The 23,326-nt window shown below is 44.3% G+C and overlaps 1 protein-coding gene across 5 annotated transcripts in view; it reads left to right on the top strand.

The window, feature by feature from the left end:
• The window catches only part of atp6v0a1a (ATPase H+ transporting V0 subunit a1a), a 43,040-nt gene extending 29,788 nt beyond the window's left edge, over positions 1-13,252 (top strand). For all 5 annotated transcript variants that reach the window (XM_088622982.1, XM_088622981.1, XM_088622980.1 and 2 more), the window contains 2 exons: positions 208-379; positions 10,468-13,252. In XM_088622982.1, the coding sequence (XP_088479108.1) occupies positions 208-379; positions 10,468-10,561 (266 nt within the window). In that variant the 3' untranslated portion in view covers positions 10,562-13,252. The remainder of the gene's footprint in view (positions 1-207; positions 380-10,467) is intronic.
• Positions 13,253-23,326: the final 10,074 nt, after the last annotated feature.

Genomic DNA, 23,326 nt, shown 5'->3' with positions numbered 1-23,326 from the left:
GATGCTTGTGGAGTTGTCGGGCATGTGTGAGCTTACAGTGTTGCCGCCAAGAGGTCTCCTTTTCCACCGTGCGTTGAAAGGAGCAATTGGCCTGACCACGTTCATTTCAGAGAAGGCTTGGTTCTTATCTTCATCTCTTCTGTGTTGACCTGTTTAAGCGCATTAAGCTCTGGCGTCTCTGACCTCTCTCTCTCTCTCCTCCCACAGAGCTGTCGGAGGTGCTGTGGACCATGGTGATGCATATCGGCCTGTCTGTCCGGAGCTACGGCGGTTTCTTTGGCCTGTTGTTCATCTTCGCGGCCTTTGCGACCCTCACCGTGGCCATCCTGCTGGTCATGGAGGGACTGTCCGCCTTTCTGCACGCCCTGCGTCTGCACTGGTGAGTGAGGGACCGCGGAGCCAGTTACCGCGGCCTTTCCCCAAGCCTGTGAGGGTTCCTGAAACATCTTGATACCCTAGAGAGAGAAATAGCACTCATATTCATAACTCATTTCCCGTTGAGATTTTGTAATGTTACAGAGGTGACTTATCACAGCTTTGGGTTTTTTTTTTTCTAGAAGACATTAAAGCATTTATGTAACCTAATTGGTGGTGCCCAGTTGGCAGGGAGCTGCAGTTGTGAGGTTGGGCTTATTCTGCCAGCCCTAACCTCAGCAATCACTGCCAGAGAGTCGGGAAACAATTGGGGATTCAAAATCGAATGTGTAATAAAAAAAGTTGGCTGATGGCAAAACATGACAGGCGTGGTTAGTGTGGAGGTGCACACTGGGCAAATGAACCAGTCATTTCTAGGAGAAAATGACAAACGAATGAAATATCCTATATAATGTCAACAAAAAGAAGGGGCAGATTTATTATGACAGAATGACTGGGTGTACAGTACATTTCTTAAATGTTAAAACGGCTATTGAAAGATGATTCACTTTTACCTGTTAAAAACTGACATTAATTGACAAAACCTAAGGAGACGGAGATGTGGGTATCTGGGAGGGATGATGACAACGTAACCTTGTTCCCGAGAAAACAGCTAAATGCTTTGGAAAATCATCCTTGAAAAATCAATTTTTGAGGTCGCGCTTGATTGATCCATGCTTGAGAAGCAGGGTTCTCCCACCCCAGTCCTGGAGATCCCAAGTCCAGTACACTTACAGATCATCTTGACCAACCTGTAACTTACTAATCAATTACGCAAGTTCAATTCGGGGGAACTCTCTTCCTTGTGGAAGGTGTTTAAGATGATCTCAGAATCACTTAATTGAAGAAACCATCCATTTAATAATGGCAGTTAAATTAATTGTTTAATAATTAATTTTTTAGCTCTAGTCATAGATGAGTTAAAGGTAACCTAGAAAACCAGCTGGACTGGCTCATGAGACTGCACATGCCTGCTCTAGTGTAACAGCACGTTTGAAAGTACTGTCTCTTCTGTCCAGGTCCTGGAAGGGTTAAGACAAATTGAAAAGGGCTTGGCACTGTGCTAAAGATAGCCTGTAGGCACTCTCTGGAGAGCACAGCATTGTAAAACCTTGATAGGAAAGAATTGCTACACAGGAAAAGCTGCTCTACTCTGCCTGTTAAGTTAACTGCTGGAATGTCAACTCTGAAGAGCTGAGTTTATTTTTCTTAAACCCTTCCTTTGTCTGCTACAAGCAATTAGGAATTAATGACCACCTCATAGTTTGAAAAGGAATTAAAAAAAAAATGTTTTCATTGGAACAGGTTTAAGTAGAGTGTAATGCATTTGGTTTGTTCTTGTTGTCTTGAGGTGCAGTACGTTGTTATTTGAGTTAAACCGTTTTCCACTGCTGTCTGTTCTTTTTCAAAATTACCCTTCCTCGACTTAAATTTGAAGAAAACGTTGAGAATGAAACTTTGATACTCTGAATTGATTTTTACTCTTCCAGATGAAATGCAGGACTTTTGCCATAATCCACAGAACAAAATGAAATTGTATGTAAAAAAGAAAAAAAGTAATTGTATACATGAATTGTATGTGTATATGTGTATCAGTTCTAGTGTATATAAGGAGATACTACATTTTATGTGCTTTTACATTTAAACATAGGACTTCTTAAATTAGCAAGACACTAACATCCTTTATAAAAAAGAGACCACAGGTGCCTCTGACTCCACAAACAATTAATAGCTAAAAAACAGGATTAAGTTGCAGAAAAAAAGGCCTGAGTGCAGACAAATTCTAAACCAGAGATCAGTTGAAGCCACTGGAGAGTAAGACCCAACTGGTTCAAACCGATGGGTTTCAGAACCACTGAGCTGTAGTGTCACTCTTCAAATCAGTCACGCAGAGACTCCCAGTAATGGCCCATTTGCCAGTCAGAGAATACAAGCCTGGTATAAAAGCACTAGTGGCTACCAGGATTTTAATGGCAGGCAGAGTTGAATTTCTCATTTAATCCATAACCATTCCCCTTTCACATATACCCTGAAGGAGAAATAATCTCATCAACACACGGGCACTTGAAGGAATACGTACACACATTCGCAGATCCACTGTACCCAGTGAATTCTCATGCACGCTCGACTGTGAGTCAGTGTTGCGGTATGTTTCTCTTTTTTTCGCGCACAGGATTGATGACGAGCCCTGAAAGTTAAGCACGTTCCAGGGCGCCTGTCCTCCCACACATGTCATCTATGGTTTCCCATCCCATGAAGACATTCCCCCTTTTCTCTGTATTTTCCTCGGACCCGGGGGTCAGAAGGGTCTCGTTCTTGGGCTCTCCAGCTCGGATGATGAAGCCCGAGGCAGCGGGCCTCTGTTCGTCTGCAGGCTTTGAGGCAGGGTGGGCGAGCAGGAAGAGTTTGAAACTCTATGCACTTTGTAAGCGTGGAAAATTAAAACCCAAAACAACAAGACTTTCTTTCCATCGTTGGCCGGAAGCCAAGCGTTTCCTCTCTGAGGTTTCGCACAGGACTGCATCCTACACGAAGGCTTTGTGTGATGAATCCATGCTTGAACCCCCTTTCAGAGTTCAGTTATTTCTGCCGCACAGATGAGAAGGCACGTTTGCGAAATGAAGTAACATTGATCATGTCTTATTAGGTTTTAGAGTGTGTCCCCGTGTATCAGCTTGCTTTCATCAGGCAGTTCACAGGTCTCTGCAGAAGAGCTGCGAGTGGTCTTCAGCTCAGCTCCTGTGGCATGACGGACTGTGGTTCCCAGCCCCTCAGACACCTACAGCTGCCAGGGTGTTTGTGCTGCAAAGTTGCACTCGGTATTTAAGATGGCTTTAGACTGGAGTCAGTAATACAGTCAGGCTTCAGCTACAAGGTACCTAACAGTGCTGCTACACAAAGGGGCTTATTCATTAAACCTCAGCAGCCAAGCTCTGGAATTAAAACTGTATATAAAGCAAAATAGTCTTGATTCTTTTATAATGGTAATATTAATTCCTTACACATATATAGCACTTTTCTGGACACTCTACTTAAAGCGCTGTACAGGTAATGGGGACTCCCCTCCACCACCACCAGTGTGCAGCCCCACCTGGATGATGCTATGGGGATAATTAAGAGGCCATGATTGATAAAGGCCAATGGGAAATGTGGCCAGGACGCCAAATTTACACCCCTACTCTTTTCGAGAAACACCCTGGGATTTTGTAATGACCACAGAGAGTCAGGACCTTGGGTTTTACATCTCTGAAGGACAGGGCCTTTTTGTACTATAGTGTCCCCGGTGAGCGCCTCCTACTGGTCCCTCTAACGCTTCATCCAGCAGCAACCTCAGCTTTCCCAGGAGTAAATTCTCTTCAAAACGCAACATTCAGATTATAACTGCCAGCATCCCCCATTATCTTTTTAAACAACTCTGGGGCCGCTCTCAAGTTGGTTGCGTGCTGGACAGCGCCTGGTATCTTCACAGATGTGAAATTCCTTCTGAAAGCCTTTTGCCCTCTTGAGTGCTGAAACTGTTTGTGCCGTCAGCTACGGTGTTATTCTCCATCGTGGACACAAATGGTGTTCACCCCCATGTAGCGTGCGCTCTCTGGTGTGTACTGCCCTCATTACATCTGTGTGCAGACCAATTTCATTGCCCTATAGTAGATTTTTTTTAAATGACTGAACTTTTTATGCACCCCCATATTGGTTGTGTGTGGGACAGAGAAGGTAGATTTTTTTTTACTCCTGGAAACAACCCTGAGCAATAAAAGCATCACTTTGTGTTTTAGCCAAGAAGATGATAATCTTCCTTTTGATAAAGTGTGCCCTGAATCCAGCTGTGATGAACACAGAGACTGAAGCAATTGCTTCCTTTCCAAAGCAAAGTTGGCATTAGAAAGAGGTAGCAGAACTCTTTCATATGTGTAGTGTCTTTCACGGTTCTCAAATCATTGCTCAGAATTAGGTGTAAGCTCAACAGTGTGCTGTCTATAGCCGGAATGAGTATGAAAGATTATAACACGAACCAGGGGAAGCTTAAACTCAGCTGAAGTTTGCCTGGAAGTGTTTCAGATCCTGTTGGAAGGAACTAGCTGTGTGACGACAGTTTCTTTTAAGAGAACAGCATCCTAAAATCAGCTTAACAGCACAGAACATGGGTTAATTCATTTAAAACCCATCAAAATCGTTTCCTGCATGTACTTCTAGTAAATCTAGTAAATTTTAACTTTTCTCACATTGTTTCCTAATGATTAGAAGACGATATGAAAATATACCTTAGGTGGTTGGAAGTACTATCAATTTCAAATGTTTTAGGCATTGTACAATTCAGCACTGCATTAAGCATATACACAGTTTAAGTAAACTCCATTCCACTCCAACGTGACATTAGAAGATTCATCATAATTATGTTAACAGGGTAAAATGTAAACCCCTGTTTTGAAATTTGTGTGACCACCAAAGAAGAAGGAAAAGAAAGTGGGGAAAAACTACAGTAGTATTGATAGTAGTAGCCTTGTGATATGTATTTTAGCATTTTAAACCTTCAGGAATGCGTTCTGATAGGTGTGGCAGTGTGGAGCTGCAGCAAGGCTGTGGAAAGGGGAGTTGCAGCTCTCTGGCTCCCTCTATAGACCAAGCTGTGGTACTGGAAACCAGATTTGAGGTATAGGGTGGTGACTGGGGTTTGGGGGCCCAGCTTGACTTTGCCCTCAGCTGGGGAATCCAGGGCGTATCGTCGCAGTCCTGAGAGAAGAGGAGGAGAGGTTTTCAGCTGGGGCTCCTGGTACGGCTGGTTGTGGCTGCTGTTTTTCCTGGCACAGCGCCTGGAATATTTGCATGGCACCAGGAGTGTGGAGATTAGGCTGTTCTCCTTTGTGCCTCTAATTGTTCTAATGCAGCTTTGCATTAGGGGGTCTGAAATGAGGCCCAACTAGTTTCCTTGGAAAACCTCACTCTTAGCATAAGTCTTGAAACGCAGTGGCAAATATCATGCTCCCATACTGCTACATTCGCTCAGGATTACACTGTTTCAATTAAATTCAAGTTATTTTAAAGGACCAAATGCTGGCTGAAATACAGCATCATGTACTTTTTTTTTTTTTTTTTTAAAGGACTGAAATAGCAGGTCAGGGATTGGACAGACATCAGAATCTAAGGGCCCAATAAAAACTAACAAGAAATGGTCCACATTTGTACATCACTTTCGACACAGGACCAGTAGTAAGCTCAGAAACACCCACCCCATACAGTAATTATCCGGCCAGGAGTTTTTATTTCACACTGTACATGATAAATTGTTTAGTCCAGACTTTTCTTTGTCAAAGGTCCAAATACATTATTTTGTTCTGACTGATTGTATTTGTCCCTGTACGAACTGTCTGTGCTAGGAATCTGTGTTTGAGGCTGTTTGACTGGGCCACTAAATTTATCCAAGGATAAAACAACAAGGTTTTGAGGGAGGAAAAGGATCGTCGGACAGGATTTTATGTTAAACGTAATCGTTCACGTTTTCTAGGCACGGTTTTAACCAGCGACCACTTTATGAGTTCAAAAAGCTCTCAAACACAAATGTGTTCTTTTTAATGTGTTGCGCTGAAATCAGTTTAGACCAATATAAACCAATTCTTACTCCTCTTAAACCCAATTCAAATGTTTGAAGTTGGTTAGGCCTAATATGCAAGTAATTAACATAGTGGCACACCCTCTACAAGAGTCAAGCATACCAGACTCTCTGTTTTTCCCAAGGCTGGTGGAGAGAAGGTCGTTACTCCTCAGTCACAAGCTTCTGAGAACAGGAGGTTGCACTGGGCCTGAATTTCAAAGATGTTGGTAAAATTCCAGCACCACCTGTTAATGTGGGGATTCTCACTGGACGGTGTTTGATCCTGAATGCGGTCAGTTATCCCACAGACCTAGCTTTTTATAAGGGAAATAAATCTTTCATTTCCGCATGGTCCTTAACAGAATCTTGAGTAGGCGTGTGCTATGGAAAACTGGTATAGTGCACAGCCATTTTCTGAAATCAGAGTTTGGGGGTCCTTTGAGTATAAATACACATTACAGGAAGTGCTCCAAGTTATAACTACTGTATGTGTATATACCCCCTGAGGCCTCCAGTGGTAGTTAGCTTTTGCACAAAGGTGTCAGATTCCTTTTTCTCGGCTCATACAGCAGGAGTGACAGACAGGCCTCTGGTTCTGTCTGAGTGTGGGTGAATTCTGGGACAGAGAGCACGTACTGAGAGCAGGTCTGCTTGGTTCAGCCGGATGCCAGCTTTTTAGACGACTCTCAGAGGTATGGCTGACGTGCTTCAGCCCAGGTGCCCCACTAAACGAACAGCACTTGTGGGATTTTCTCCATCTGAGGCTCATCAGCCGGATGTTTCCTTAGATGTCCAAGTTTAAAAAAAAGGCCAAGCCTGCCTGTATGGAGCAGCTGGTCACACAGCTGGTAGAGGCCTTGGATTCAGTGTTCACACATTTTCTTGTCTGCGTTTTAAGCTCCCTTTACCTTTTACTTTTACTTTTTGGCTGGTGAAAATTAAAAGGTCTTGCAGGGCGCGGCACACTGATCTCCTAAAATACCATTCCTCCAGGCGGGCTGAGGAATTCGAAACACTTCTGTGTGAAAGGTCAATGAGTAGATAGTTTATGATGAAGTGCCAGAGATACAGGGTTAAAAATAGCGCGATCCTCTGGTTCAGTTCTGAATCCAGCAGCTACACAGCCAGCGCACACTCTCACACGACAATCAGGAGGCGAGGCGCTGGGTTTTCTTCGGGTTTCCATGGTGTCTAGGGCAGGACTCCTGGTCTACTGGAGTAAAGGCTCTTCCTATTTCTTTCTCTTTAGTCTTTCTAGACCAGCTGCTGTATCACCCTGCAGCTCCCAGCTGGCAGCCCACTGGAGCTCAGCAGGTGTGAGCCTGACCAGTACCTGGATGGGAGACCTCCTGGGATAGCTAAGGTTGCTGCTGGAAAGGGTGTTAGTGGGACCAGTGGGGGCGTTCACCCCACGGTCTGTGTGGATCCTAATGCTCCAGTATAGTGATGGGAAAACTGTACTGTAAAAAGGGCATCATACTTCAAATGAGATGTTAGACCAAGGACATGACTCTCTTTGGTCCTTAAAAATCCCTGGGCATTTCTCAAAAAGAATAGGCCATATATACCCCTGGCCCTTATCAATCATGGCTTCCTCCTCTAAACTGGCTTCATCACTCTGTTCTCCTCCTGAGAGCTGGTGTGTACTGGTGCACTATGGCTGCTGTCGCATCATCCAGGTGGGGCTGCACATTGGTGGTGGAGGGGAGTCCCCATGACCTGTAAAGCACTTTGAGTTGAATGTCCAGAATAGCTCTATATACGTGTAAGGATATTATTATTATAGTTGCACCGATAACTGGTTCCTTGTTAAAGTAAGGGCAGGTGGCTGTACAAGGAAAATGAAGTGAGAATTGTTACTCCAGCACAGTTGAGTCTTGTCGGGCTTGTTGTTGGATTGTAATGTCAGTCAACAGCACCTTGTTGTACACTTGATCCTTGCTGTGCTCAATCCACTAAAAAGCTGTGTGCAAAATCAGAGGCGCATTGCGACCAGCAGGTGTCGCTGCTACACAGCAAACAGTCGACACCTTGGCAGGCCTCGAGCCCTCGAACCCCAGCAGCCCTGGGGAAGGTGACTGAGAAGCTCACAGTGAAAATCTCCAGATTGGGCAGAGCAGCACCCACTGGGGCCAGTGGGAGTAGCAGGGAGGGGCGGTTCAGGGTGGACGAGTGGTGTGTGGGGCAAGTATACTAAGAATGCCACAGGATTTTAATCGAAGATTTCCAGAATTGTTTTCAGTCCCATTTCAAAAAAGCCTTCATCATCTCCTTGTCACATTCAAGAGAATTTGGTAAAATCTCGAGGGAAAGATGTGCTGTGCTCTCAACACCGCGCTAAGCATAGATCACATCCTACTCGCGATCACAGTGGGGCATGGAGCCGGGATGTGAGCCAGCAATTGCCAATTTATAATGGCTGTTTCCAGGCGAACAGCTCTGGTGATCAGGGCAGTTTGTACATAAGACTGACCAGCAAACCATTGATCATTGAAACGGCTGTTTTGGGTGCTTGGCCTTCCTTGCCATAAAAATGGGGCTTCTGGTGTGTTTTTTACAGAGAAAGGCAGCTGGAATGGAAAATTGTTCTCAACCCGTGTAAAAGAGCAGAGGGCTTGTTTTCATTCTGAATCATTTGCTTTTCATTCCTTATTTGGTTCTGCAGCACCAAGACACTGGCAGCTGGCAGGAATCCACACTCTCCTTCTCCCTCACATCCATTTTAGCTGAAGAGTAGATTCCACAGCTAGATCTTAACCCCACTGATACCTCATTATGATGAAGATGTCTTTGTCAGCCAGTTTATCTGCTGAATATTTCCACTTGTATTTCAGTTTATCCTGGACAGAGCAGTTCATATGTGTTGCTTTTTTGTCTGTGGAACACTGCAGTTGTTTTTTAGTGGAGACAGAATTATTACTTATTACTCTATATTTAGTGATTATATAGACTGAGTTTTGGCAAATTGAACACATTTGTGCAGGAACAAGAATGAAAGGTAGTAGTGAACAAAATCAATAAACAGTTGCTGCTTGTTCAGAATAAGTGTATTGGATGCTGAGGTTAAGAAGTAATTGGGTGTGTACAGTTTCAGGATATGGAATAATCCAGCTTTCAGTGGGGGGCAGTAGTTTTCAATAGAATAGTCTTTACAATAATGAGAGTTACTGTAAGTAACTATAAACTCCATAAAGATGATATAGCAACTTGCCACACTACAACAGAGGCTGCCCAGAAGTGTAGATGCTTGTTTAAGGACAAAGAAAGACTACTTGATAAGTTCCTTTATCAGATCTACAGTTCCTAAGAAATACTGATGAAAAGTAGTGTTTACTCGTGTGGATGAAGTTAGATTTTGAACGTTTTTTAATTAAACTCAAGGCTGGTTTCTCAATGAACTTCTTATTGCATTCAATGAAAATACAAAATGTACACTCTTCTCATGTGAAGTGGCCTTTTAATATGGTGAATATGCTTATTAACTCAAAGTAAGGCGATTATTGTTTTAAGTCATGTATACCTGATGGTCATGTCTTGGAACTCTTAACAGGAATTCCAGCCCTGAACATGGGATTCAATAACACGATCTTGCAGCTGGTGTTGGCTTGCATGCTGTGCATGTCTGGTTTATGTTGAGGAAAAATACTTGAAATAAACTTTGGAAAAATAGCACAAGTGATTTTCCTAACAAGACTGCTTTAAAAAATAGCCCTTAGGTTTTTAATCTGCCAGCACTTCTGCTTATGTCTTATTGGCAGAATGAGAAAACGCACGTTCTGCATCTTCATGTGGGCTATAAAATGGATTTTAATTTATAAACACAAGACTGGGCCCTGCAGCTTGCAACCTGCACTGTATGTGTACTGGTGTAATGGGTAATCTCTCCATCATTTGCTTAAAATCCAATCATTGCCTCGTGATTTCGGTAGTCTAGTAGGCAACAACCCTTCTTCCATACTGGAAATTCCACATCAGTGCCTGAATAATGATGGCACAAACTGTGCAATATGAAGAAATTCTACCATGAAGCAGAGATCCCACGGAAAGGTCTGAAAAGGTAGCTGTGTTGACCCCTAGCTGTATTCCGTGCAGTCAGTCTAATCCGCAGCTTAGTGTAGTTACAGTAGCAAAGCAAACCCTCTCTTCATCTGAGCTGAGCTTTTGGGACAAAGTGTCTCTCGGGTAGGGCTTGAGTCTCCTCCTGTCTGCAAACTGCTCTGTAGGTGACTACTCGTACCAGTAGCAGTAGCATTCAAGTTAATAGAGAGGGACACTTTGTGTGTTTTAAAGCTCTTTATAAAGGCTTTAGAAATATCCTTTGCATATATGGTAAAACAACCATTATTAATAGAAAGTGCAATTATTATAGTCATTATTCCCTTTTCAAAAGCCGCAGAAATAGGCCGAAAAAAGACTTCCAGTTCTGGGACTAAAATATGCCCGTCTCTTGTCTCTTTCCCCAGGGTGGAGTTCCAGAACAAGTTCTACACGGGCCTAGGCTTCAAGTTCGTTCCGTTCTCCTTCGACAGCATCCTGGAGGGAAGGTTCGACGACTAGACGCCCCCCCCCGACCCTCTCCGCTGCTGTGTCTTGCTCGTGAGCCTTCTGGTAGTTGCTGCTTTGTCCGAAATCCCGTGTCGCTGTGCCGTACGACAGAAACGCCATCGCCTGCCTGTGCGCTGAACCGCAGACAGCCGAATGTGTCGTGACCTTGTTTTGCTTTGTTTTTTTTTTATCTGAGTAACTTATTGAGTCCTTCTCTTGTAACACTAGTAGTCATGTACAGGAACAGAAAAGGGTGTGCAGGGCTTCTTCATGGGATGAGCGTTCTTTATATCGAGTTGCATTGCAGCACGAACACGATCTGAACACAATGAAGGAACAGCGCTTCGGGCTGTGTTTTATTTACGGGGTAAAAAAGCAAATTAATGTAGGTGTTTCCAAGGCCTCTAAAGATCTAGTTGCCACATATGGGACTGAAATTTCTGTCCAGCTACTGTATAAACAAATAAAAGGGGCTAAACTCATGAATTGTTGCTGCACAGATCAGACTCTTTACGGACATTTGACTAGAATTACAAAATGAAGCATTTTTCATGAATTGAGCTCAGTGTTGACTGTGGGAACCTTTTAACGAATGTCAAAACAGATAAAAAACAGACTTAGAATTCTGCGCACATTAAATTTCCATGGCAACAAAATACTTACTCCTGCTGTTTATGAAATTCAACTAAAGGAAAATGGATTCCAAAGTGTATTATACTTGTACGTAGTACGATGGGCGTATTTAAACCCCAGGGCACACTGATTTGCCTCTATATCTTTTTAGGAGGAAATATTCCATATTAATTGTATTAATTTCCCACAGAAGACACCAGCTTTACTAAATTGGCACTGTTCCTCACAGCCTACTGGTTAATGTGGTCCAGATCAAGTGCTTCTCTTCCATGCCCAGAATGGACACTGGGGCTGGAGTTTTAATCAAATCTTCAGGCAGCTGCGTTCCAAATCTCAAATTTCAGTGGTTGAAAGAGAATACCTACTTCTGTGCATCTCTGTAGAGAGACACGCAGTGAACCGTTTCCTTCATGTGCTCTGGACAGCATTACATCTGAGAGCCTGTCCACGTGTTTTATATCGTCCCTCCTCCGAGAGGTCCATGTGTTTCTGACCGGGGCTGGTCCTACTGGCTTAGCGATGTTTAATAGTGTAAGTGAATTGGGTTAACATGCACACTGGTACTCATTTAGAACTGGATTATTGGCTTAAAGAGAAGTAACTGAAAAGGCCATTTCAGATGAACTGGATTGTAAAAGGCGATTGTAGAAAAATGTATAGTTTCTAGTGTTTGCTGTTAAGCGAGAAATGAATTTTTGGAAAAGCCATCAAGCGGTCTTATTAAGGGTACTTTGAAAGAAAATGGAGACGACCCCTCCCTCCAACATGCCTATAACAATATGATCCACTGCCAAGTTCAGTTCACGCAGTCTGCAGGCTGCCAGATTGTGCTGGGAAACAGGCTGCCAACTTTTAGAGGAAAAAAAAATCAATATATTAGTATATCAGTAGTAGTCTGTTTTTAAAATTGGCTGTGAAAATCAACTTAAGAAGGTAAACGTGTCTAAATACAGCCCTAAACTCTGGTTTAACGTCATGGTCACCTTCAGTTTTGCAGGCAGGAGCTTGACTTGGCTGCCCTTTTCAACAATACTTATCAAGCCCTGCTTTGCTAAGTGAATTAGGCCGTGGAACTCCCATAGTTTCTCATTTTCCGATGCTTATTAATTAAATAAGGAGGTAATTATCATATCGGTAAGACTGACGTCTCAGTGCCTAGACCAGTGGCTCTCACACACCTGCTGTTTTCTGTAGCAGCTCAGCCCTCAGTGATACCATCACACCTTTCACTTCAGTTGACTAAATAATAAGATGAATTTGAACTGCTCATTCCCAGCTCTTAACTATGCTGGACATAAAATCCCAAACCTGTGACTAGAAACAAAAACACAAACAGTTCTTTTAAGCGTCTTCGTAGGTCACGTGAGGCTTCAGGTATCTAATGAAGGTGGGCTGGAAGAACACCAGCAGGTGTGTGGGGCACCAGGACCAAGACTGGGAACCAGTGGCCTAAGACCATTCTCCGTCAGCATAGAGGGTCACCACCACCAACAAGGCAGTTTTGGAGACTTACAGGGACAAAAGGTGCTGAACGCTGTTGAAAACAAGCTCATGTTGACACGGGAGGGTAACAGCCGTGCAGCAGACTGCGCGGAGTTGTAATCTGAGCTACTGTTTTTTTTTTCCTGAAAGGTTGCGTTTGAAACTGAATTGGCCCACAGGTTAGGCCTGCCCCAGTGGCATTCTTCTGGAAATAATGTAGTTCAACCGACACCTCCTGTTTTCTTGGTCATGGGTTGCGGTGGGGGGGGGACGAGCTGAATAGAAATGAAGCATATCAATCAATCAATCTCTGCCGAGAATTGTATCGGGGGAGCCTGCCTGGTCCTGGGTCTGGCTCTGTGTAGTGCAGCCCCTGTGCTCTTGGATAATCCTGTGCAAGTGATTGTGTTTACAGTGCGCGGACGTCTTTGCGTGTGTTTACAGTGTACAGTGGGTCTCTTTGTTTTAGCCGAACATTGTGGGAGCTATGATGTGGACTCTGATGTGAGATTTGTTTCCGTAATTGTACATTGTGATGTGATTGTGTATATTAACATGATTAAAGAGGAAGCAGCTGGGGAAAAGAAATTAAGCTGCCCTTCGTTTTTCTTGGGGTTAAACTGCGTTGTGAGTTGAAACACCTCACTTAACCAGACATAATCAGCTTGGTTATTACTCATTTAAGTGCCCACCCACATTGAAATTGGCAAAGCAGGTCTGTACCCACTTGAGAGAACAATAATATACAAGAACACAGAACCTTTAATCTGTTGAGGTGGCTGACGTGTTTATAAATATGCTTGTGTGAGACTAGTTGTGCTACTACCACACTAGAGCAGCCTGCACACCTTGGATAGCGATCTAATTATTTTTATTCCCCAGCTTACCAGGAACTTCATCCAGCATGTTAATTGTTCTGTTCCCAGGCCCTTGAACAGGGCCGGCGCCAGGGGAAAAATCTGTAGGGGGTTGTCTGAAATTCTGCGGGGGGCGGTGATATTTTGGTTGAAACAGAGCTGTTGCAACTACCCAAGTGAAATCTCGCAACCATGCCACTGATTAGTGCTTTGTGATGGAAGATAACGATGAGCCATCTGGTATTTAGCGATTAGTACAGTTTCACGTTCATCGGCCCTCTCACAATTATTGCCTGGAGTGACAAAATGCCACATGCGTTCATTTTTGCAGCTACATCGACAGTAACGAGGTTCTGAATCGTTAAGAAAAAATAGTTGTAAAACCAACAGAAAGCACAAACGTCTCTAACTACAGTCCTAGTCATACAACGATTGTAAGTATAAGGATGAACTACTGCAAGGAATCGATCCACCTGAGCAAACAAGATGGTAATAATGTTGACACCCAATAATGTAGACACTATGTAATGTTCAAGTTCACGTTTATTTGTCATTCCAGCCATTTACAAGTATACAGTGGAATTAAATATCGTTCCTGCTGGTCCACGGTGCAAATACAGACAGGACACTGACGTAGGCATTGTAGACAGCAACACATGGTGCAAAGTGCCGAATATGTGCCATTCCTGGACGGATAGCCCTCCTGCACGTCAAACAGGCCGATGTACTAACTAACAGGCCGCTTGCGGGCAGGGAGCCCCATTGCCCGGGGCGAGCGATCAGAGAGCAGTACAGGAACGTGGGCGTGCTGCTGTCGGAGCACCGATCGGCTTGGAATTCTCCAGGTGCCGGAGCTCGACAGTGGGACACTGGAGCAGCCGACTAGCGTGACAAGCCTTTGTTTCTCTCGGAGCTTCCTGGTTGCGTTATCTGAGAAAACACACGGGCTCTAATGTTATTGGTACAGCCTTGGACACCCTCTACTCAACAGCACAAGCAGTGTGGAGGGGACTTGTTGGAGGAGACCCGTTGCTTGCATTTGTGAGGAGGGGTGAGATGCGCACGACACCATCGCCTTGAGTGAATCCTCCCCTTTTTGCACTCCAATGTTTAGATTGTCGTTGTGCACCAAAATCCACTTTCTTTAAATGTCTTTGACCGCTACTAATTTTTTGGCTTCTGCTGGGGTCTTCAGTGATGTCAGTTTTCAGGCTGGGGCATACTTCTAAATTTGCTCTCCTCTCTTCAAAAGTTAGATGGGGTTTGTAATTGAAATCAACTGTCTACTGAGTTGAGAATTGCCTTTATTCAGGTGTGTAGCCTGAAATGTAACTAATTGGACCTCAATAGAAGGAGATAACACTTATTGTGAGTGTCTGATACAGTCATTCTCACCTATTACTACAGACCTATAGTGATTAGTATAGACTTTTCTTTATTTTGGTTTTGGTTTCTGGCTCATTTCATATTGTGAGAAAAGGTAGGAAATATTGGCGATTCCTGTTTTCAGCATTAAATTAATCATGAATTGTTTTTTTGGAGGAATGCTGCCAGAGTGAGTGATATCCAGACAGCTCAAACCTGCGGAAGGGTGTGTTTCCTGCAGGTACCTGAGGCCTTGACAACGATGAGCTCATTCTGTCTGCTCCATGGGCTTTCCTCAAAGGGCTGGGCCCCCACAGGTCACCCCAACTCACATCACCACCACAGCAAAATACATCAGGCCGAAACTAAACAAAACAGGAATTCCTGTCCTGGTCAGTGCAGCGGCCTGCCGAATACTTTCCTTTGTGGAAATGAGTCGGGAGTCCTGAAACCGTTTGCTTTGGAAGACATCCAAATGTATTGAAAAACATAAACAACAGAGGGTAAGTAATTCTTTAACAAAACAGGAGACGTGAAGTTCAATAACTGCCTCCAACAAAGCAGTGTTTACAGCCCAGAATGTAAGAGCCTGGGCCAGCATCTAGGCCACTGGGGCTTTCAAAATACATGTCCCTTTAGTCCATCACCTGACAATGATCTGGACAAGACAGGACTTGGGTTCCACTAATTGATCATTTAATTAGTGGAGAATTTGGGGAAACCCAGAAGCATTGTAACTTTAGATCTTTACTGCCCTAGTTTACAGCTCTGGGACTAAAGATTCCAAACAGTACTAGCACCATGTGTCTGGAACTGAAGCATCTCCTCTACCTCTTATCTAGTCTGAGTGAGGGCTCAAAGGGTCATCAGTGGCTGATAAGTACTGTTTGACATTGAATTTCAGTAATTACACCTGCAACTGCACTCAGGCCAATTCCTTTAAACCTAAAATGCAGAGTTAGTTTTTTGTATAACAGTGCTTTGTGCAGTTTCTGTACATGGTGATGTTGTGAATACTTGTTTCTAATAATCCAATGGCTCTTAGTTTTATCACTCTACCCCAGCTGTGTTTTACACAGAACTTACTGGGTTCTCGGGCGCCACAATGACAGAAATAAAAACAGTAAATAAGGGCAGGAATTCTCTTTTCAAATAAGGCAAAGAATGTCTGTTCTGCACGCTTTTCACAGTGCCAGATTTACACAACGAGGTCCAGGAGAAAAGCCAATACTAATATCAGAATAACACCACTGTTTCCATTCAAGTCACTGTAAACAGGCAGGACAATTAAAACATCAGACTGATTACGATAGTGGGTATATCATTATTTTTCATAATCCCATGTAGAAAAGCAATCGCTGTCAAAATGTGTGTATTGTTGGCTTTATTGATGAAGCCAGCATCCCTCTTGGATGATGATAACAGCTGTTGTGCCTCTCAATGGCTGATCTGTGCCAGCAGCTATATCACCCTGCAACTCACAGCACTCACTGAACTGGTCAGTACCTGGATGGGAGACCTCCTGGGAAAGACTAAGGTTGTTGCTGGGAGAGGTGTTAGTGGGGCCAGTAGGGGGCGCTCACCCTGTGGTCTGCATGGGTCCTCATGCCCCAGTATTGTGACGGGGATACTATACTGTCAAAAAAGGTGCTATCCTCTGGGGTGAGATGTAAAACCAAGATTTTAACTCTTCAGGGTCATAAAGTGTTACTTTCAAAGTGCGTCTCGAAAAGAGTCCCTGTGTTTCTTTGGTTTTCAATATCAAGAAATCGAGGGTTAAATATTCAAAAGACTGCTGTTGGGTTTGGGGGGCCAGGTTTGAAATATTAAAGACACATAATGCCGGTAAGAAAGCAAACCTTGAGCCAGCGAGCAGGATTAGAGGGAAGGGCCTGGGGCAGACTGGCAGCCTGTAGCTTCTGTGCCAGATGAGCTCATTCAGTACAAGCCTGGAAAAAATGGTCTAATTGTCGCTGAGGGTTTTCCTGCCCTGCTCACAAACAAGAGTGCCCCTCCTGCTCCAATTTCCTCCTCTCCTGCGGTCTCAGACCGCAGCGCTGGGTACTCAACAGCCCATTCAGCTTGTCTCCCAGCCGGAGCCAGATCACAGCAGGGCCTTGTGATTCTGTGTGGCATTCTTGTAGCCACCTAGGCTCTTCGTGAGGCAGCAGGTTTTCGGAAAACAGAACTTCAGGCTGTAGTGGGTCCATCCCCTTGGTGGGATAGGATTATAAATAATATTCAGTATTTGGGGCTAGAGGCCTGGACTGCTGTGAGAATGAGCTTTCAAAAATAAAACAGTGTCTTACTGGGAACACACGTGATTTCTTTCATTATTGCTGAGACACCGTGAGGAGATGCAGGGCTAGTTTTGATCTGGGCAGCTAGGAGGCACAGTGGCTAGCCTTGCTGCATTCCTGGGTTGTTATCTGTGTGGAGTTTGCATGTTCTCCCTGTGTTCGTGTGGGTTTCCTCTGGATGTTCTGATCTCCTCCCTCAGTTTAAAGACACACTGGTGGGTTAATGGGCTTCTGGGAGAATTGGCCCTGGTGTGAGTGCGTGCAGGTCTGTGTCTGTGGGTGCCCCGTGATAGTCTGGCATCCCATCCAGAGTGAACCCCGCCTTGTGCCCGTTGCTTGCTGGGATAGGCTCGGGCTCCCCTGTGACCCTGAACTGGAGGAAGAGGTTAGAAAATGGAAAGATGGTGTTGATGTGTTCAGTCCATTCATCTTTGTCAGGATTGGCCAGTCCTGGTCTACATATATTTATGCACCATTTTTTTAAATGTAATCGCTGCTATAATGAGAAGCTTTACCTGTAGCTCCTTTGACACTCAATGACTCACACAGCTAGAACCACATCTTTTTTTCCACATCCTCGCATACAAATTTCCTCAAGCAATTACAAAATCAGTATTTAACTTTAAAGCAAGCCCGCCCTCTAGTGACAGACCTGTGCTCTGACTTGGATGCCTGTAATGCGAAATGACTTGCAGTGTGGTTCTTCTCCACGATGTAGCGCTCTGTGACTGCACCATCTCACAGAGGTGCAGATCAAGAACAAGCCAGTATTTCATTGTGGGACCTTTCTGTCCTCCAAATTCCCAGAATAACATACTAAATTGTCAATGGACCCATCTGCCAAAACGTTTTCTTCCGTGCTTGTTAATTTTTACAAAACAAACAAGGCTGTTCACACATGAGAAACGAGCTGTACAAACGTCCTAAAAGCCCTCCAAGATGAGTCACACGGCATGTGCAACAACAACCCATACGTACGTGTTTAAAAGCTCTCGGAAAGGTAAAAAAGCCATGAGTGAATGACGTTCTTCTGTCCTGAGAGAAAAAATAATCTCCCATACCCCATATTGTAATCTGAAGCTTTGTAAGAAACTCTCAAAATTCTCTCAACACATAGATTCTGCCTTAGCAACACACAATTGTTTTTAAGATGCAACTGACTGCTAATTTGCCAGCAACCATATCACCCTACAATTTACAGCTGGCAGCCCACTGGAGCTCAGCAGGTGTGAGCCTGGCCAGTACCTGGAGGGGAGACCTCCTGGGAAAGCTGAGGTTGCTGCTGGAAGAGGTGTTAATGGGACCAGTAGGGGGTGCTCACCCTGCGGTCTGTATGGGTCCTAATGCCCCAGTAAAGTGATAGGGACACTATACTCCAAAAAAAGGCGCCTTCCTTCGGATAATGATGTAAAAGTGAAGTCCTGACACTGCGTAGTCCTTGAAAGTCCCAGGCTGTTTCATGAAAAGAGTGTGATTGTTATCCTGGCCAATTATGGCCATGACTGAGATGTTGCAGGCTCAAGTCCCTGCTGTTGCTGTAATATAGACTTTACCTTTTTTAATGCAACAGATTGACAAAAGGACAGGCTCTAGGGTTCTACACGGCTCATCAGAGTTTGGAAATGTAGCAGGAGAAGGCCCAGACACCCATAGTATGTCAATGGTCTTGTGGGACAGACAGGAGTATTGTTACTGCATGAGATCAGCTATTTTGACGCAGGATCATTGATTATCTGGGCCGAACTGAGAAACTGTGCTGAAATGCCAGCAAGTTTCTTGGAGAGCTTGGATTCTCATCCCTTGTGGAGCCCCAGGAGAGCTCCAGTTCACAGAGCGCCTGAGGCCACAGTAGAACCCTTGACTTTTCCCATCCTGTACCGAGGGCTGCTGTTAAAAATAGGCCGGTCTGTGACGAACAAGAACACAATGTCCACAGAAACTCAGAAACTGCGTGCCGACTCTCCAGGGATCTCACCCTGCCTCAGCATTAGGCATTAGTAGTTTTATTTGTTTGAAAGCAAAACTATTTTTGTGACGTTAATTTGATATCCCCCCCTCCCCCGTGTGTGTGAGATGTGCACTGTTTTTCTGGTGGTTTCATCCCTGAGGCAAACCTCCAATCTAAATCTTGCGTCTGGCATTGCTTTTCTTTGCCTCGTGTTTCAAAGCAAAAATGTTTTTTTGGGGAAAAAAAGGGGGCTCTTTTACAGGAAATGTATTCAAGATCAAGTTTGTTGCTGTTTTGGTAACCTTTGTTTCCTCTTTTCAAAATACAGTTTCCTCACAAAAATACATTTTCTTGGGTTTCTGATGCTGGAACATGTGCTTTTCATTTGCAGTACGTAAAGCAACGTTGAGCCAACGAGGAGTACGTCGGGCTACATCTGTGTTGTAAGGTGCCCTTTCCTCTAAGTTCTGTTCTGGTGTGCACCCTGCATGGAAATCTAGCAAACAGGACAATTCGTTCTTTTTCCAGTACTTTTCTCAGCTATCCCAATTATCCTTGCTGTCCCATACCTCAGTTTTACTTCCACAATCTTTGATCGTTCTCCCAGAGACAAAAGGCCTGCTTTGTGGGCATCCAGATCTTAAGGAACCTTTTTGGAACTGGTGATTACAGAGTCTGGTGTTACAGAGTATAGAAACAACATCAGGAAAGAGAATTTTATTCAGCTCATCTTTCTTGCAAGCCATCTATGTTTGCTTCCATGCATGGAAGAATTAATACAAATAAACACTTTAGCACTTGCTAATTTTACTGTGGGCACAATCTGTGCTGTGGGAATAATCAGACATGCTCCACGCTCTTTGAAAGAACTCCACACTTATAGAATGAGCAGCGTCTCAACCCCAGAGATTTAGCAAAGAGGATATCCTGAAAAGTAAGGATGGGTCTTCTAAGATTTGGGGGTTCTAAGCCCTGCTGTGGTATAAAAGACCTCATGACAGAAAACATTCAGATAGCTCACTCCCGGAAAAAGAAACACAAATTGAAATGAAAAGTCTGTTCCTAAAGTGAACTGGGATAGAGATCTGGGATGCACTTGATCGGACATCCAGGATGCATAGATCCCAGACAAGACTCACAGACAGAGGCATCTCCCAAGAACGTTTAGAATTCCGAACAGTAAGAATACCAGCATTATTTCCAAGGTGTTGCACCCACAACCCTGTGTGCCATCTTAGCTGTACACCACAGTGCTGGCTGCTGGACTCAGCTAGCCCTCTCCCTACAAAGCATAGCATGTAGTTCACTAGGCATAACAACACCCAAGAATAAGGTGTCCTGAAAGGATTCTGGAGTGTACAGTGAAACTTTGGCCTGACCCGCTTGGCTGAGGGCTGACCTCCTGGCCAGAGGACGAGGAGGCTGGGGACCCCCTGCAGACTGGGGAGTGACTGGGGGGCAGCTGGAGAGGGGGAGATGGGGTGGAGGAGGGACAAAAAGACATATGTGAGGGAGCGAAGGAGATAACATAGGTATTTAAAGTCTTTTAGGAGAGGAAATGACGTCGGGAATGATTGCTAATTACAGACAGCCGAGTCTGATTGAACTTGGTTGTTGTCACCCCTCGTTACAAACTCCATTTAGGTCTGTCCTTCGTCAACACTAGACACTATTTCTGATGCACTTTTGGCTTGAAAGACGTCCTTTTAAAAATCTGTTTTTGATAATAAAATCTGAAAACAATTCTTTCTAATGCATCGTCATTCTTTCTGAACTTTGGAAGACACATTGCAGACATAGCTTTTGTGTTATTTTAAGTTCAGTGTGGATATGTCCAGCTGGCAACAGTAAAATCACAATGTTTATCCCTGTTTCTTGATCGTTTTTTGAATGGGTAATTCTTCTGCTTCCCTGTCACATGACTTTTCACGCTACCGCAGGAGAAAGAGGACCACAGAGTCATTCCCCCAAACCTGGTAGATCTCCCAGCACGTATTCGCAATACAAATCTACAGTAACGACAGGAAAGCTGAGTTATGCGTCTCTCACAGAGAGCTCTGCAAATTCCCAGCAAACCACAGGGGGCACTATGGCAAGGCAAGCATAGGACATAAGCTACCTTCAAATTCCCTGAACCCTGGCTCAGGTCCGGTTGTCCTTGGTAAATGCAGTTAATTACATAATCTCTCGATTCTTAACAGCACACCTGAACCGTAGGGTCCATCTTGAACTCTGTATGGATATCTTCACTCTTCTTGTTCCTTGGAACTTATCTAACCTTGTTCTGTTAACAGGTTTGGCCTATTTGTAAAGCCCTGGTTTACCATAACCAACTTAAGAGAAAACTGACCTTTTGAATTTTGTCTTGGCTCAAATTTCCTCGGTGGTATGTCTGCAAGCGGTCTGGCGTCTGTTTAAAATAATGTTTAGATCACGGGCTTTTCTTTTTGAAGTATGAGGTTGTTTCCAGGTCGCTGGCTCTAGGATCTGACACTCTTTCTTTGTTGCACAACAAACCACAAGAAAATCTGGCCCAGTCTACTCCAGCTCTCAGTATTGTTGTTGTGGACACACTGAAGAAAGGCAGCAGAGGCACTGAAAGAGTGCAGTCTTGTACTTCCCTTCAGAGAGAACGCTGGTGTCAGAATTATGTTCATTCACTCCTCCATGCATTCTCAGGAACTGTATATTCATCCCAGTGTTTTCATCAGTCCGTGCCCTCACCTTAATTTTGTAGCTACTCTCTCCATTCCTCTGGCATTTGTCTTCTCTCCCTGTTGTGTGTCCACAGGACAGAAAGCCACTAGAGACCAGCCTCCTTGACTGAGCTGGGCCCAAAAGCATCATCATAATGTAAATTGTTTTTATCTGTCATTGTTGTCTGTGTAAGCAACCTGTATCTGTTTCCATGCGACATCTTTCCCTGGTTTCTGCTTTCCGCCAGCACTCCCTGAAGCCATTTCTAAAGTATCCTTAAAGATAAGGAGGCTCAGAGCTGCTGTATTGTGAAGAAACACGGGGGTTGACCAAGATGGAAGTACACTAGAGCCCCCAGTGTTAGAGACAGTGTGGAATAAGAGAGAAAAGTGAATACTCACAGACATGCAATTGTAACAGGTCAACAGGTCCCTTTCTCAAGGGAGACTGCTTCTCACTATGTAATGGCCCTAAGGAATTTCCCTCTCAGTCAGCAGTTCTTAATTGAGTTTCCAGGACAGTACCGCCCTGTAGTCTTTCTGAAAAACCCCCAAACCCCCTGCAAATCGGTTACTTTGCTGCCACGAAATCCTGAGAATATGTGGTGCAGTTGCATGCAGAGGTACTGCAGGCAGCTGAACATGAAACTATTGAGCATGCTCCGACCCGAGGGTGCTGGGAATCCCACTCCATTCGCTTCTGCCTCAAGATGGACTTGAACTCAGCCGTTAGGAAACAAGTGGGATTCAAGCTAAACCTTTTGTTGTTGTTTTTTGGGAAAAAGTGACACATAAATTAAACATGAGCTCCAAAGCATAGTTTTTTCCCAGGTAGTGTCAGCAATAAAGGCATCTCCTTGGATCTTTACAGTCCAAGAAGTCAGAACCTCGATTTGGCATCTCCTCCAAAGCACAGGACCTCCTACAGGACTTTATCCCAGTCACCTTACTGGGACAATGGTTCTGACGGTTTGGTCCAGGGGCAAGTATGCCACTTCCAAAGTCCATCCTAGGCCTGGGAGGATCTGAGAGCCGATTGGCAGCTGCTCTGACCCCTCATAGTAACATACGTCCCTGGTTTCCTCAATGTCCCTTCGGGATCAATAAAGTCTTATCTATCTAGCTGGTTCCCCATCAGATACACAAAAATAATGGCTCTATAACTACATGAGGTAAGTTCTATGGAATATGTCATATATATATGGAGTCTCTATTTCATTTTGAAAGACTCTTGTCTTGGCTCTTGGCTATAGCCAAGTCAATGGCTTTTATGCATATGCAACCTGCTGGGGTGGATTAACCAACAGGCTAGCATAGGCCCCTGATTGGCCAGAGTATTTTTTTAAACGGACCTGTGGGCCCCCATTGGCCCATAAAAACGTTGAATAAGATGTGAACCACTGATTGGTTAGATGCAATGGGCTCGCAGTTCAAATTTATTTCGGCCGATTCATCGGGTGATCTCTGGTGCAAGTTTACGGTAGCCAGCCTCGAAA

Source organism: Lepisosteus platostomus, chromosome 28 (assembly GCF_059453375.1).
Source record: "Lepisosteus platostomus isolate fLepPlt1 chromosome 28, fLepPlt1.hap1, whole genome shotgun sequence".
Lineage (NCBI taxonomy): Eukaryota > Metazoa > Chordata > Actinopteri > Semionotiformes > Lepisosteidae > Lepisosteus > Lepisosteus platostomus.
Note: the sequence above shows the minus strand (reverse complement) of the source record. Positions and strands in the feature narration are given on the sequence as shown.